The 16,240-nt window shown below is 42.0% G+C and overlaps 2 protein-coding genes across 2 annotated transcripts; one reads left to right on the forward strand and one right to left on the reverse strand.

The window, feature by feature from the left end:
* Positions 1-544: 544 nt before the first annotated feature.
* On the reverse strand, positions 545-14,058 carry LOC123765706 (troponin C). The gene is made up of 6 exons (XM_045754396.2): positions 13,904-14,058; positions 11,200-11,227; positions 10,247-10,390; positions 2,923-3,042; positions 2,571-2,702; positions 545-2,046 (listed from the first exon to the last, which is right to left on the reverse strand). The coding sequence occupies exons 1-6, from the start codon at positions 13,904-13,906 to the stop codon at positions 2,021-2,023; spliced, it is 453 nt and encodes a 150-aa protein (XP_045610352.1). The 5' UTR covers positions 13,907-14,058; the 3' UTR covers positions 545-2,020.
* Positions 14,059-15,318: 1,260 nt separating this feature from the next.
* Positions 15,319-15,852, forward strand: LOC138371845 (uncharacterized). The gene has a single exon (XM_069336873.1). It carries the CDS (start codon positions 15,319-15,321, stop codon positions 15,850-15,852), a length of 534 nt encoding a protein of 177 aa, XP_069192974.1.
* The last annotated feature ends 388 nt before the right edge of the window (positions 15,853-16,240 follow it).

Genomic DNA, 16,240 nt, shown 5'->3' on the forward strand with positions numbered 1-16,240 from the left:
ATATATATATATATATATATATATATATTCTTACGTTTTTCTTCACTGTCGAGGATAATTGAAAAATTAACTCTCAAAAATTCATTTTTTTTTCAAATTAAAAAAAAAAATTTGGAGAGATAATTTTTCAATTACCCTCGACAGTGAAGAAAAACGTAAGAAATATTGAGAAGATTCGTGTTAGAATTATTAATCTCACTTTTTCGATAATATTCAACAATATATATATATATATATATATATATATATATATATATATATATATATATATATATATATATATATTATATATATATATATATATATATATTCATATATATATATATATATATATTCATATATATATATATATATATATATATATATATATATATATATAATTTACATTATATTCTCCGCTGTATCATGTTTCAACAGTATTTTACATAAGTACCAATACCATTATATTATAATATAACATAATATTCTGGTGTTTCAGCACATAATCCCCAGTCTTTTCTTTATTTATCAGCTTCTAGTAAAGGAATAAAGTAAAAAACACAGATTTTCTATATCTTGTTTATTAGCTGACTTTGCCATGTGTGGCAGAGCGGCGCATGACGTATATATATAGGCTTTGTATGGGAGCTGACAGAGGCCACTTAAACAAAAAAAAAAATCACACATATACGTAAATAAAATAAAGTTCCTGAGAATAATCAAAGATTCTCAGCAAATAATATAGGGTCACAGTGAAGGAAGCAAGGGGGCTTGGGGAATGAAGGAAGTAAAGATATTTGGAAGTGAAGCAAGCAAGGGGGGTTTGGGAATGAAGCAATCAAGGGGGGTTTGAGGAATGCAGCAGGCAAAGGGGTGTGTGAATCTAGCAAGCAAGGGGGGGTTTGGAAAGCAAGCAAGCAAGCAAGCAAGCGTGTTTGGGGAATGAAAAAAGCTTCTGGGAATGGTTTTGGGAATGCAAGTGGTGTTTCGAAATATAACTATAGTCTTGGAATAAAGCTAGGACCTATATATATATATATATATATATATATATATATATATATATATATATATATATATATATATATATATATATATATATATATAATGGAATAGCTTACGACTATCATACCACCAATGAAAGATCTTTCAAGGACAAGAAATCTTTCAAGGAGCCAAAACATGACCTACAAGACCTGGATGGAAGAAGATGGAAAATATTTATAGTCTCTTGCTAACGATAACATCATTTAAACTAAAAAAAAAAAAATGCTAAAAGAACATTAAAAAAAAGGTTTACCAATGGTAGGTGGGAAATAAGGGCGAAAGGGAATGACAAACAAATTAATAATAAACAAAAATAATGTAGCAACGACGTAGTAACGTTAAAAAAATGATATAATGACGTTTAGTCATGACTATCCTAAGACGGTATAGCAACCACAGTCATTGTTAATCGTTCAGGTACAAGCGATTATGGAAGCTTAACGACTAACGAGGATAGGCGTCATATCCTAGTGGCTAATACAACGATAGACATCCTAGATTAGCGTCTTTCTTAAGGATAAACATCCTAGTCTAGTGGTTAGAATAAGGATTAGCATTTGCGCTAGTGATTAGTTCAAGGATAAGCATTGAGACACAAGAAAAAGCGTCCTAGATATAGGATAATCATCCTAGGTCATGGATATGCGTCCTAGTTCAAGGATAACGATCCTAGCTCAAGGATAACCATCCTAGCTTAAGGATAACCATCCTAGCTCATAGATAAGCGTCCTAGTTCAAGGATAAGCGACAAAACTATGTGATTAGGTGTAAACTAAGCGTGCAAACAAGGCGTTAGCAGCAACATAAACACGTGACAATAACAAACAAACACGTAAGTCGAAACAAAAACAAAAAAAAAAAAAATTGGAAGAGATTGATCAACGGGTAAATCATACAGAAACAAATAAGAAGCAAATAAATGTCAAGTTTAAAAAATATAAGTAAGAAAAATTAAATAAGAAAATAAAGACAGCCTCAGTGAGGGGTGAATGAATTAACCATTCATCATAGCCATGAATTCTGAAATGAAAATTTGGCACATAATGAGATAGAAAAAAAATTGAACGATAAATTTATATATATATATTTTTTTGTTGATACGTGTTGTAATTATCAATTATTTTTCATGTATTCTTAATTGTATGTCAAAGAAACACCAAGAAAATACTCTTTCAATCTGCTGATATAATATTTTATTTACAAAGATGGCTGGTCTCTACTATTTTTCCCTAATCCTGTCTGTCGGCTATTTATAATTTCTGTCTTTGCATATATTTTTTCTCCTATCATGAGCTTATCCATTTTAAATCGTTCTAGAACATCTATATGCTCTGTCCTTCTCATCCTGTCTGTCGCACCCTCTGTCTTTCCTCGCCCGTCATCCTGTGCCCCACTTTATGAGACATCCCCTGTCCAGTATCCGTCACGTCCCTGCAACATGTCTGTCACGTCCTTGTATTCCTTGTGTCTCATCCCTGTCCTCTGTCCGATATATCCTTGTGTTCTGTCCGTCTCATATCTCTCTCCCTCTGTCTGTCTCTCACCATCAAAGTCGAGGGTGCCGGAGCCGTCCTCGTCGACCTCCTCAATAATACCGTCCAGGTCCGCCTCTGTCAGCCTGTTGTCCAGCTCCCGCAGGATCTCCCTCAGCACGTCCGTCGTGATGTAGCCATTTCCTGCGGGAAAAATCACAAATTAGGATTCGAGGACGGATGGAAGAAATGATGTCCAACCACTTGAACACTGTTTTACAATAAGTGAAGAACACTGGGGTAGAACACTGTTTTACAATAAGTGAAGCCATCGTTCTACCAACCAGTCCAAGTGAAACAACCCGGCATTAAGAGAACATTCTTATTCCATGTGAAACGTTATCGTAGTATTGAGATGACGTACCTTCTCTGTCGTAGACTCGGAAGGCCTCCCTCAGCTCGGCCTTGAGGGCCTCCTCGTCCTCCTCAATGAGGAACTTGGCGGCCAACTCCACGAACTCCTCGAACTCCAGCTCGCCAGATCCTGAGGGCGGAGTGGCGGGCCGAGTGTGAGAGACAGTATGAGAGGTTCAAGCGCCGAGGACGAGATGTTGACAATTGTGTTTGGCGTTGAATGGAGATCCAGGTTTCGTGAGGGTCCAGAGAGAGGGTTCGAATAGATCCCACAGCGTTCGTGTAGTGTGTTTGGCATGACAGGGGTCGAGAGGCCGCAAGTACACCATCACACCGTAGACATAAAGTGAGGGGTGGTGGCAGATGAACAGATATCCCAACATTATTTTGTTTTTTCCAGAATCCCGACGATATATTAATATGAACATGTGTTCATTGGGAGTGTTTTTGGTGAGGCCGCCGTGTGGGAAGCAGGCAGCCAGAGGGAGGGAAGACACAGCCACAATACCAGCAACAAGGGAGAGAGAGAGAGAGAAAGAGAGAAGCAAAGTTAGTATTGTGAAGAGTACTATTCCTGTCATGCCATATCTGGCACATGTTCCTCCACTCAACCATTACAGCTCTCGTATAATTATATAAAAACATATTATATCAATGCTTTAGAAATAGCCACATAAACTACTTACTCTAAACATTAATTTGTGTGTGCATTACAGTTAATTTAATATATGGAATAAATAAAATAATTTTAATTAAATTAAATGAACATACTCGAATTCACAGAAATGGTGAGTAATTTTCAGACAAGAGTTTATCCATCACAAACAATGAAGCTTCAGACTTCGGGATAAAAATATCATCATCTTCAAATAAAAAAACAAATAAATAAATATATAAATATATATATCTATATATATATATATATATTTATATATATATATATATTGTGACGATAATCTCCTTCAAGAGATTGAGCCTGCTCTTCCCTCCATAATTACGTCTTCACAATTATATAAAAAGACTATGGAAGAAATGTCCAACAACGACAACAACACCAGCAAGGCTTGCCAGGGTGAGCAGAAACGTATGCAGCCAGCCACCTGTTCGAACTCCAACCACCAAACTACCCGTTGATCGCTACGGCTCCGCTGATTGGTCGCCGGTCTGGCTGCACCTGCCTCGCCCCCCCCAATACTACCTGATGTCTGGGGTCGCCCCAACATCAGTCCTCAGAATGTTCAGTGCTTTCGTAGCCAGCACTCCTCCCAGCTAGACGTTAGCGTGTACTGAGAGAGGTGGTGGCTTTAAGCCAATATTCCAGCACCTCCCACTTACCTTTTGTTGCACTTCTTGTTATTTTGCCTTAACGTAACTTTTCATTGTGTCATTTAATTATTCTTATTATTTTGATTGATTTTATTATAAGAATTTGTTTGTGCATTATTTTCATGTTTTGATTTATTTAACGTCATTAAAATTTCATTGTTAAAGTTTTACTTGTGTTTTGTGTGTCTTCTCCTTACCTTACCACAGACGAAGTTCCAGTTTTTCTATTTTTTTTTATAACTATGTGACGAGGCCATACCCCTAGCCTTAAACAGCCGAACACCAACGCGTTACCGTCACAAGTTATATGGGGGCCTGTCCTAGGAGCTTCACTCAGGTACTGGTGCCAAGTGGTAATTTATGGTAAGCGTATTTAACTCTGTTAACGTAGCTTTACTATTTTTCATTCAATTTCATTTTTTATAAGGTGCGGTGTATTGTGCATTACGAGAGTAACATATAGTGAAGGTGAGACAACTTTGGATTACGTGGTGACTGTAGGCCGCAGTCATACTCTTAATTGGTCATCTCTCCCTCCATGTTATTACTCGTATTTACCATCTATGTCCCTTGAATATTTCTCATTCTGACAGATCATCATATTGGTACCCTGGTACTGTGGTCTGCCCCGGGTCAAGAGTACCCAATCTTCTGCAATCTGACTGTAGGAGGACAAAGAGGGCCATAGTTCCTCTAGCTCGAACTTTAGTTGCTGAATTGGGACCTCAGCAGCAGTTCTCGTCACCAGTTGACACCTCGCACCCCTACACGTCAGTCAGAGATGATGATACATACAACGGTAGGGAATTAGCTTATTTTTTCAGAGCACAAAAGTTCGCTAATTCTGTAAGTATCATATTAAATTCAGTGGGAAAAACTTGCTTTATGTCCTATAGAGACTTGGCAAGGTATGCCTACATCCTTGGACTACCAATTTTACTTTTGAAGCATTTAACTGTTTCATTTGTTTTCGAAACTCTGTTTCATTTGTTAGTAGGATTTTCTTGCCCTTATTCTCTTACATGAGTACCGGGTACAAGATTTCCTGCGCCCTTGATTTAAATTAATCATTTAATATCTTTCACTTAACGTTAATTGTTAAAGATCACACAGGATAGGCACCAGTTGCCACGTTGTCCTGTTTCTGACATTTCATTATTGAACATTCGTGTACCTTTATTTGCTAATTTCACCATGTTTCGTCTCCAAACTTTCCGTGCAAATCCAGCAGGTGAAATAGGGACTTTAAGTCGTGCCAAGAGGACTGAATTACAAACTCTTGCACATGAGTATCAACTAGAAGTTCCCTACCAAGCCAACAAAAATGACCTACACAACCTGTTGCTGGATTACTATTTAGAGCAAGGTAAGATAGACTCTGAAACTCATGAAACTTACTATATTGCAGATAAAACTGATTTGGCAACGCTGAAACTCAAACTAGAGCTGGCCAAGATTGAACGTGAGCAGCAAAGGGAAGCCCTCGAACAACAAGAACGAGCTGCTGCCATACGAAGAGAAGAACAAGAACGCGAAGCTGCTTTGAGGAGAGACGAACAAGAACGCGAAGCTGCTTTGAGGAGGGAAGAACACGAACGCGAGGTCGCATTACTCCGTGAACGTGAACGAGTACAGCTTGAAACACTCCAGGAGCGGGAACGCTTACAGCTTGAAACCAAACAACGCGAGTTGGAAATACAACGCGAACATGACAAGCAACAAGCAACTCTGGCTCTAGAGTGTCGTCAACGTGAAATCGCCTTGGAAACTTCACACTTCACTCAACGCCAACAAGCTACTGCCAATCTTCCCGTCAGTTTTAATATATCACATGCAAGTAAGTTAATGCCATCCTTTGTAGAAGCAGAAGTTGATGTGTTCTTTACCACCTTTGAAACCCTTGCTAATCAACTCAGTTGGCCTGTCGACCAATGGGCCACACTTCTCAGAGTCCATCTTACAGGTAGAGCTGCAGTCACACTCAGTACTTTGGCGTCTGAGAATGACTACTACACTCTGAAACAAGCAGTGTTAGACGCCTACCTACTTTCCACCGAAAGTTATAGAAGGAAATTCCGTGACCACCTGAAGGCAAGTACCACTACCTTCCTCGAGTTTGCTAACACGAAACGGAGGTATTTCATGAAATGGCTGGAAGCAGCACATGTCTCTACTTTTACAGAACTCGTCAACCTGATGCTTGTTGAAGAATTCTTGAGACGTGTGCCACCTCCTGTCCGCCTCTACTTAGCAGATAAAGAAGAAACCGACTACCTGAAGTGTGCTAAGTCGGCTGACACTTACAGCCTTATCCACCGGCTGACACCTGAACCATCCTCCAGTAAGAAGTCGTGGTACAGTTACGAGAAGGTGAGCCCCGATCAAGCTGGTTCACAACTGTACTGCAAGTATTGTAGACTCTATGGACATACCATAGACAAGTGTGGTAAGTCTCAATACAAGGGAACCACTGACCAACAACGACCCAAACCAACTCCTCCTAAGTCCGGTAAGCCTGTGATGAATGTTGGTGTTGATGTTAATGATCTTTCTCTTTTCAGTAACCACCTGTATACTGGAACTGTCTCTGCCAACGGTTCAAATCCGGAGGGACGTTTCAAATTGAAGATCTTGAGGGACACAGCGGCTCTACAATCGATCATCTTGAAGTCGGCTGTGCCCAACATAGTCTACACCGGGGAAACAGTCTTCTTCACTGACCTCACTGCTACCACTCCATACCCTCTCGCCAGAGTCCACCTGGATTGTCCCTACGTGAACGGGGAAGTCCAAGTCGCCGTCAGGGAAAAGCCTTTTCCCATGCCTGGAGTGCAACTTCTCCTAGGCAACGACTTGGCAGAAGACCTGCAACCGACCAACCTGATCGTCATGGACAAACCCCAGGTGTGTAACTCTGTGCCAAGTAACCCTATTCTTGAGTATGTTCCAGCAGAGGTTCAAGAGAGTGAAGTTTCTCCTCCGGTTCTCGTGACCACCCGTGCACAAGCCGCACGTCCACAGCCAGCTGACTCTACTGCTACCGCTGTCCCTCAAGACCCTCAGAAACTACCCCCGCATCTGACCAAGTTGGAGTTCCGTAAGTTGCAGAGGGAAGATCTTACTTTAACACCATTGTTTTTCCAGGCTGAGACTCAACCCGACAGTATTCCTGGGTTCTTCCTAGAGAACGACTTGCTCTACCGCATATATAGACCCAGTAAACTGAAGGAGGAGGACGATTGGGCCAACACCGAACAACTTGTGATTCCCACCAGCCTGCGGCCCACTATTCTACACCTGGCCCACGGAGCATTCTCCCACTACGGCTTCAACAAGACTTACCATGGGATTCGCCAAGACTACTACTGGCCAGGTATGGTAAATAACGTCAAACAGTACGTAAAACAGTGTCATACATGTCAGATGGCAGGCAAACCGAACGTCTCCATTCCCAGAGCACCACTGATTCCCATACAGGTGCCTGCGGAACCTTTCCACAGACTCATAATAGACTGTGTTGGTCCTTTACCTCGGACCAGTTCAGGTAACGCCTACATCCTAACCATCCTGTGTCCTACCACCAGATTTCCCATAGCAGTTCCAGTGAAGAACATCACGGCTGCTACGGTTATCAAACATCTATTGAAGATCTTCACTCAATACGGATTTCCCAGGGAGATTCAAAGTGACTGTGGCACCAACTTCACCAGTGATCTCTTCAAAAGGACACTGGAGGAGTTCAACATCAAACAGGTATTGTCCAGCCCCTATCATCCTGCTTCACAGGGTTCTCTTGAACGTAGTCATCAGACCATCAAAGCACTCTTGAAAAAGTTTTGTAGTGAAACCTCAAAGGATTGGGATAAGCAGATTGACCTAATAATGTGTATTTTCAGAAGTCTCCCCAATGAGTCCCTAGGAGTATCTCCTTATGAGATGCTCTACGGCCGTAAGTGCCGTACTCCCCTTAAGGCTTTCAAAGACTCTCTCAGAGATGCCACCTTCAGTGAGCATCAGAATGTGCCCCAGTTTCTTCAAAACCTTCAACACATTCTAGAGAGAGTCCACCGCTTTGCCCATGATAATCTATTGAAAGCCCAGGTGAGAATGAAGACTCATTACGACCAGACCAGCAAAGTAAGAAAATTCAAGCCGGGAGACTTCGTCCTTGCCTATTTTCCTATCCCAGGTTCACCTTTACAAAACAAATTTTCAGGACCCTACTGCGTCAAAGAGTGCAGAAGCAACAACACATACGTCATAGAGACTCCAGATAGGCGGCGGAAGACCCAGCTGTGCCACGTCAACCTCCTGAAGCAATATAATGGTACTCCTCCCACTGTCTTGATTAATTGTTCTACCTTCACAGAACCCTACATCCACAGTGAGACCATCCCGGCTTCTTAACCCGAAAGCACTGACAAGGAGTCGGCGCTTTCTAATTCCAAAATCCTTAATGATCTTCCCAAATGCTTTCAGGATAATAATCGTGCTCCTATGCCCTCTTCTAATTCCACTCTCACCTCGTCAGATAAGCCCTACATCCTCCATGTCGACGCCAATGGTACCGACGATGGTGGTGTCGTGATGCAGCAACGAGGCGAGAAGAATTCACCTGTCAGCGACTACTGCTACAAGGAACGACGGAACAATTGGCAAGGAGCTACTCTTCCTCATCCTGAAGCTTCAGCACTTCACTCCACACCTGAAAAGTGCTCGGTCCACCATCAATACGGACCACACCACCCTACACCTCCTGCAGCACGCCCACTTCTCATCTCAACGTCTTCTACTATGGGCTTGCTACCTGCAGAAATTCAACCTGGAGACACGCTATACCAAGAGTCTGACAACATCTTAGCCCATGATCTCTCCAGAGTTTATGAAGTAGAAGCAACTCCATCCATTACTCCACCACATAACGACGTACTTCTTCCAGAACCGCAGGCTTCGGGGGAGAGTTGTGACGATAATCTCCTTCAAGAGATTGAGCCTGCTCTTCCCTCCATAATTACGTCTTCACAATTATATAAAAAGACTATGGAAGAAATGTCCAACAACGACAACAACACCAGCAAGGCTTGCCAGGGTGAGCAGAAACGTATGCAGCCAGCCACCTGTTCGAACTCCAACCACCAAACTACCCGTTGATCGCTACGGCTCCGCTGATTGGTCGCCGGTCTGGCTGCACCTGCCTCGCCCCCCCCAATACTACCTGATGTCTGGGGTCGCCCCAACATCAGTCCTCAGAATGTTCAGTGCTTTCGTAGCCAGCACTCCTCCCAGCTAGACGTTAGCGTGTACTGAGAGAGGTGGTGGCTTTAAGCCAATATTCCAGCACCTCCCACTTACCTTTGTGTTGCACTTCTTGTTATTTTGCCTTAACGTAACTTTTCATTGTGTCATTTAAGTATTCTTATTATTTTGATTGATTTTATTATAAGAATTTGTTTGTGCATTATTTTCATGTTTTGATTTATTTAACGTCATTAAAATTTCATTGTTAAAGTTTTACTTGTGTTTTGTGTGTCTTCTCCTTACCTTACCACAGACGAAGTTCCAGTTTTTCTATTTTTTTTATAACTATGTGACGAGGCCATACCCCTAGCCTTAAACAGCCGAACACCAACGCGTTACCGTCACAATATATATATATATATATATATATACATATAATTTATATATATGTTTATGTTCATTCCAGTCCGTTACCCGGAAAGTGAACGTGACGAATAACGAATGTTGAACGGAATACATTTCCCAGGTAAGGGACGTGACTGAACTTGCCTAATCTGCAGTACACAAGGCAACATAACTACCAAACATAAACCACCTCTTAAGCTTGGGTTGATAGGACATCAGATCAATGATTATCAAATTCATGGCATAGCGTCAGAATAACTGTGGTATAAAAATATCATCATTAATATCCCCATACGGTCTTTTGCGTATACCTTAAAGCACTCTACGTATCGAAATACAAGGAGTGACTCCAGGCCTCGACTCACCGTCTTCATCAGTCTCAGCGATGACCTCCTGAAGGTTCTTCTCGGAGATCTTGACGCCCATCATCCTGAGGATGACACCAACGGTCTCCGGGGTGATGAAGCCTTTGCTCTCCGTGTCGAAGGAGTCGAACGCCTTCTGGAGGGCTGCAAGACGAAACCAGTGTTAGCATTGCACTGAAGGTCTCTGTGTACCAGACAGTGTAGAATAGAAGACGGTGAAGAATGTGAGATATAGTGTGAATAAGGAGGAAGTCAATCTGGTTGATGGTTTCTCACTGGGGTGAGAAACCACTGAGAATCAAGTCTGGCAATCCATTATACACCATTAAACAGAATTTAAAACATAGATAATATGATGTATATCATATAGAAAACTATTCTTTAAAGAACAATACCATACACGTGGGCAGTCAGGAAGGCGTACACAGAACACCATGCTTAGCAGGCACAAGAACCACATAAAAAACTGGGTTGACCTAAAATTCTCCAAAAAAGGTACAAAGTGCACATGATTCTAATATGCTGCAATGAAGACCATTCAACTGGTTGAAAGTCCACGATACCATGTTACACATCGGGAGATCACACCATAAATATGTGTTCATTCTCAGCAAGATATATCACTATATAAGGATAAGGAGGGGTGACTGAACTGGCTGAACGAGAACGGAAGGAGGGAGGGTGCAGCAAAGCTCAAGATCCCGTGTAATGTGCTAGGAAGATAGCACTAAATGGCAGCAAATACGAGCAGGTTTGACGATTCTAGACAATTGTTGAGAGTGAGAACCACTTATTTCACTCAGGGTGGAAATGCATATATATATATTTGTGTGTGCGTGTGTGTGTGTGTGTGTGTGTATGTGTGTGTGTGTGTTTGGGGCGTTGAGGGGTACAGGGGCATGGGACCACCGGTTACAAACATGCACTGGGCAGCCAGGGCATATGTTACCTACCGCCAATCTGTTCCTCATCCAGCATATCCTGCAATGCAATAGCAGTTTCCACATGGATTATTATTATTATTATTATTATTATTATTATTATTATTATTATTATTATTTCTTTTCACAAATTGTAGTAGCAATTATAATGCAGTTAATAAAGACATGAAATAATAAATAATTCATAACTGTTATTAAATATAGCAAAATAAAATTTAAAATCTACGAAAATAAGTGATACAGTATTGTGCTGTATTTGAAGTAAGTATTAATATAGAGTATACTGCGTGACATATACATCACTGTTCCAGCTTTGTTCAGACTTGTATACTGGAAATAATATGAAGAAAGCAAAATAAAGTTCAAAGCGAGAGCATAGTAAATGCAAATAATTTGTTGGTAATTAATAAAATTATGATGCAGTTTTGTGCTGTTTTGATTCAATAAAATAAAATGATTAGAACTGCTAACTCGTCAGATATTATTGATCTATAATAAAACAATAATCAGAGGCATAAATAAGCTTAGAGTTTAGTTCTTTTATAGAAATAAAAATATACTCGATTTTTTGCGTATGAACTTACCTGGTGAGAGAGGATAGACGAACTTAGAAAATCAAATCATGAAAGTAACTGACAGATCATTGTCACGTGGCGTGACATGGGTACAATTAGATTTAGTTGTTGTCACGACATGACAAGCGTAAAATATCTAAGGATTCTGCCTAGTCAGAAGCGTAAGACGAGCCCAATCATACAACCAATTGAGTGAGATCTTCACGAGGAAGATCTTTTAGAAGATCTCTGGGGCCCGGAGAGTACGGTGAAGATCGCCATTTATTTAGTTTCACTCAAATATTATGGTTGATAACGTCAACATTGGCAATGGAACAGGTTGTTAGTCAAAGGCAAAATTTTCGTAACACCTCTTTTTATCAAACCAAAAATATAGCCTTCCCAGAGATGCTGGAGCAGGGAGGAGAGGACCGAGTCCTTGTCCCACAAGACGGAATGGGTCTTACATGTATAGGCAGCCGAAATGTAGAAATATTTACCCAGTGAACTCACAAGCACATAATGTAACTATAAGATAAATATCTGTGGCTGTCCGTGTGCCTTGGGTAGTCTTGGGACGTGGCTTCGAGCCCCACTTGTACAAACAGGGAGCCGCCTTGTACAAACAGGGAGCTCCCTTGTACAGACAGGGATCCTCCTTGTACAAACAGGGAGCCCCCTTGTACAAACAGGGAGCCCCCTTGTACAAACAGGGAGCTCCCTTGTACAGACAGGGATCCTCCTTGTACAAACAGGGAGCCCCCTTGTACAAACAGGGAGCCCCCTTGTACAAACAGGGAGCCCCCTTGTACAAACAGGGAGCCCACTTGTACAAACAGGGAGCCCCCTTGTACAAACAGGGAGCCCCCTTGTACAAACAGGGAGCCCCCTTGTACAAACAGGGAGCTCCCTTGTACAGACAGGGATCCTCCTTGTACAAACAGGGAGCCCCCTTGTACAAACAGGGAGCCCCCTTGTACAAACAGGGAGCTCCCTTGTACAAACAGGGAGCCCCCTTGTACAAACAGGGAGCCCCCTTGTACAAACAGGGAGCTCCCTTGTACAAACAGGGAGCCCCCTTGTACAAACAGGGAGCCCCCTTGTACAAACAGGGAGCCCCCTTGTACAAACAAAATATATTTTGTCTCATATATATATTAATATGAACAAATACTTATCATAAGCATTAAATAGTGAGTAAAGAAGTTATATATTTTAAAGCCTGTGTTTGAAAATGCCATTTGATATTTTTTTTATTCAATATTCAGAATGATGAAATCATAACGCACTAGGTACAACGTGGCCAGTAGGCGGAACATACAGTGCTAAGCGTCACTCCCCCCCCCCCCCCCGTTAGTTAAGTTCATATACAAAGGATCCAACGGAGCCAGTCCATCCTCCTAAAACGATAGCACTTATGGCAACTAATTCGTCAAACATTGACAAATGTACTGTTGGTCCCCAGAAAGTTAATGTTTTCTATTACTGAATTAGCCCATCTGGGATTCTAAGAAATTGAAAAATGCAATTTAAGAATCCAAACCTAACCTAATTTAACTTGTCCAAGCAACCCTAGGCCCAATATGCGCTATATTAGGCCGAATATAGTACATATATTTGGTAAGTACACAAACACACACACACACACACACAAAACACTGTATATACAACCCGAAATACAAGCTCCAACACCGCCATACACCATCCAAACACCTCCCATACACCATCCAAACACCTCCCATACACCACCCACACATACCCAAATATTCAATCACAAATCTACATATATAAATTCCTACTTTCCATGACAGACTCAACCTGAGTCTGGTACAGAGACCAATAAGAACTTTTAACTAGAAAACACGAGTAAGCACAACGGGCTTCAGCTCCACCAGCACTATGACAAAAAACAAGTAGCTAACCTGGGAGTCAGTCGACTGTAGTGGGTGGCATCCTGGCAAAGGCCAGTCCTTGTTCTGAAGGAGAACCTTGATAACCTCGTATCCTCGGGAACGGAAAATAATTCACGAAATCACGTGCACAATGTGCATGCATATTACCTAGAAGTACTAACTAGAGAGAGAGAGAGAGAGAGAGAGAGAGAGAGAGAGAGAGAGAGAGAGAGAGAGAGAGAGAGAGAGAGAGAGAGAGGAAGTACTCACCATGTTGACAAGTGTTGTGAGGGGTTGAAGCCCGCTAGAGACACAGGTCTGACGTGACTGGAGTCTACTCGACCAGTGGAACTTTCGTCCGCCCACACAAGCCTTTTATTTTTGCCTGACAATATCCCAAAATGACAAACACTCCCCCACGGCGACCTCCTCCTCCCCTGTCTACCAGTTCCTCTCCTCCTAACCCCTCCCCCACTGGTTTCTCCACTTACCAGCTATAATACCTTTCCCCCCCTCTCTCCCCCACACACACCCCCCTCCCAGTAGTCAAATTTCATTACCCTCTAATCTAACACACCAACATTTTCCCTGCCTGCTCTCCTTGTCTTAACCCCCTTCCCTATACCCATCCCTGCTGCTACCCCAAACCTCCTCAATATCAATGTTTGTAATTCTTTTACCCATTCCCCCCATACGCTTCTCACCTTTCCCAGCCCCCATCATAGCCCCCACCCTCGCCCTGAGATCGTCCTCACCACAACCCTTCCTCCTCCTCCTCCTCCTCCTTCCCCCCAACTGTGTAACCCAGTATAGTCGCTTGCTACTGGTCTATATCCGTGGGTGTAGCGCACGTGGGGGCTCTCGGCACAGCTGGCTGCTATCTTAGTCTTTCTTTCACTCTTAATGACCGACACTACGTTTTCTTTCGTGATGTTGTTGATTTTATGTTTATAACTTAAACGTATTTGATTATATATATATATATATATATATATATATATATATATATATATATATATATATATAAATATATATATATATATATATATATATATATATATATATATATATATATATATATATATATATATATATATATTGTAAACCCCTGTATTCAGTATTCTGTCATGTCCCTTTCATGTTCTTCTATGTTCAGTTCAGAGTAAGGTGCTAATTGAGGTGAAGGTGAGAACATGCTTTCTGTTCAGTTTTTACCATTGAACAATTTAATAAAAATTTATAATGCATTAACTGATGAAGTAATTATAAGGATAAAGCACTAAGCAATTACGACGATATAGCACTTGGAAGGGATATAAGGATAAGGATTTAGGATAGGACGAAGGTATGAAATGAAACCCAAACACTTGGACAGTCGGGTTTTGTTCATTAACTGATGAACAAAAGTTAAAATTATGTTTTCAAACATGCAATAAAATTACATTTTCAAACAAATGATAAAAAAAACTTGTTTTTCGAGCAAATGATGTAAGTACATTTTGGAACAAAGGATAAAAAAGCATGTTTTCAGAACCAATGATAAAAAGTACATTTTTTCGAACAAATGTATTTAGCATTCCTGGTCAAGATGGTAAGACTAGTAAGCCAGGGAACCAGACTGGTGGCTCGCCTTGCTGACGGCAGGACTAGTGAGACATGCTAAGATCTTGGAGGCACAGAGACTTATGCTCCTGGTGGCACAGACTTATGCTCCTGGTGGCACAGAGACTTATGCTCCTGGTGGCACAGACTTATGCTCCTGGTGGCACAGACTTATGCTCCTGGTGGCACAGAGACTTATGCTCCTGGTGGCACAGAGACTTATGCTCCTGGTGGCACAGAGACTTATGCTCCTGGTGGCACAGAGACTTATGCTCCTGGTGGCACAGACTTATGCTCCTGGTGGCACAGAGACTTATGCTCCTGGTGGCACAGAGACTTATGCTCCTGGTGGCACAGAGACTTATGCTCCTGGTGGCACAGAGACTTATGCTCCTGGTGGCACAGAGACTTATGCTCCTGGTGGCACAGAGACTTATGCTCCTGGTGGCACAGAGACTTATGCTCCTGGTGGCACAGAGACGTATGCTCCTGCTGGCACAGAGACTTATGCTCCTGGTGGCACAGAGACTTATGCTCCTGGTGGCACAGAGACTTATGCTCCTGGTGGCACAGACTTATGCTCCTGGTGGCACAGACTTATACTCCTGGTGGCATAGACTTATGCTCCTGGTGGCACAGACTTATGCTCCTGGTGGCACAGAGACTTATGCTCCTGGTGGCACAGACTTATACTCCTGGTGGCACAGACTTATACTCCTGGTGGCACAGACTTATGCTCCTGGTGGCACAGAGACTTATGCTCCTGGTGGCACAGAGACTTATGCTCCTGGTGGCACAGAGACTTATGCTCCTGGTGGCACAGAGACTTATGCTCCTGGTGGCACAGAGACTTATGCTCCTGGTGGCACAGAGACTTATGCTCCTGGTGGCACAGAGACTTATGCTCCTGGTGGCACAGAGACTTATGCTCCTGGTGGCACAGAGACTTGTGCTCCTGGTGGCACAGAGACTTATGCTCCTGGTGGCACAGACTTATGCTCCTGG

The sequence above is a fragment of the Procambarus clarkii genome, chromosome 37 (assembly GCF_040958095.1).
Source record: "Procambarus clarkii isolate CNS0578487 chromosome 37, FALCON_Pclarkii_2.0, whole genome shotgun sequence".
Lineage (NCBI taxonomy): Eukaryota > Metazoa > Arthropoda > Malacostraca > Decapoda > Cambaridae > Procambarus > Procambarus clarkii.

Bases quoted from the DNA above. Each gene is read 5' to 3' on its own strand.
- LOC123765706 (XM_045754396.2), bottom strand. The intron at 10,391-11,199 runs GTAGGTAACATA...TTCGTCTTGCAG, and splicing joins GGATGAGGAACAGATTGGCG to CCCTCCAGAAGGCGTTCGAC. The intron at 2,047-2,570 runs GTGAGAGACAGA...TTTTCATTTCAG, and splicing joins CGGCACCCTCGACTTTGATG to AATTCATGGCTATGATGAAT.
- LOC138371845 (XM_069336873.1), top strand. From the start codon at position 15,319: ATGCTCCTGGTGGCACAGACTTATGCTCCTGGTGGCACAGAGACTTAT.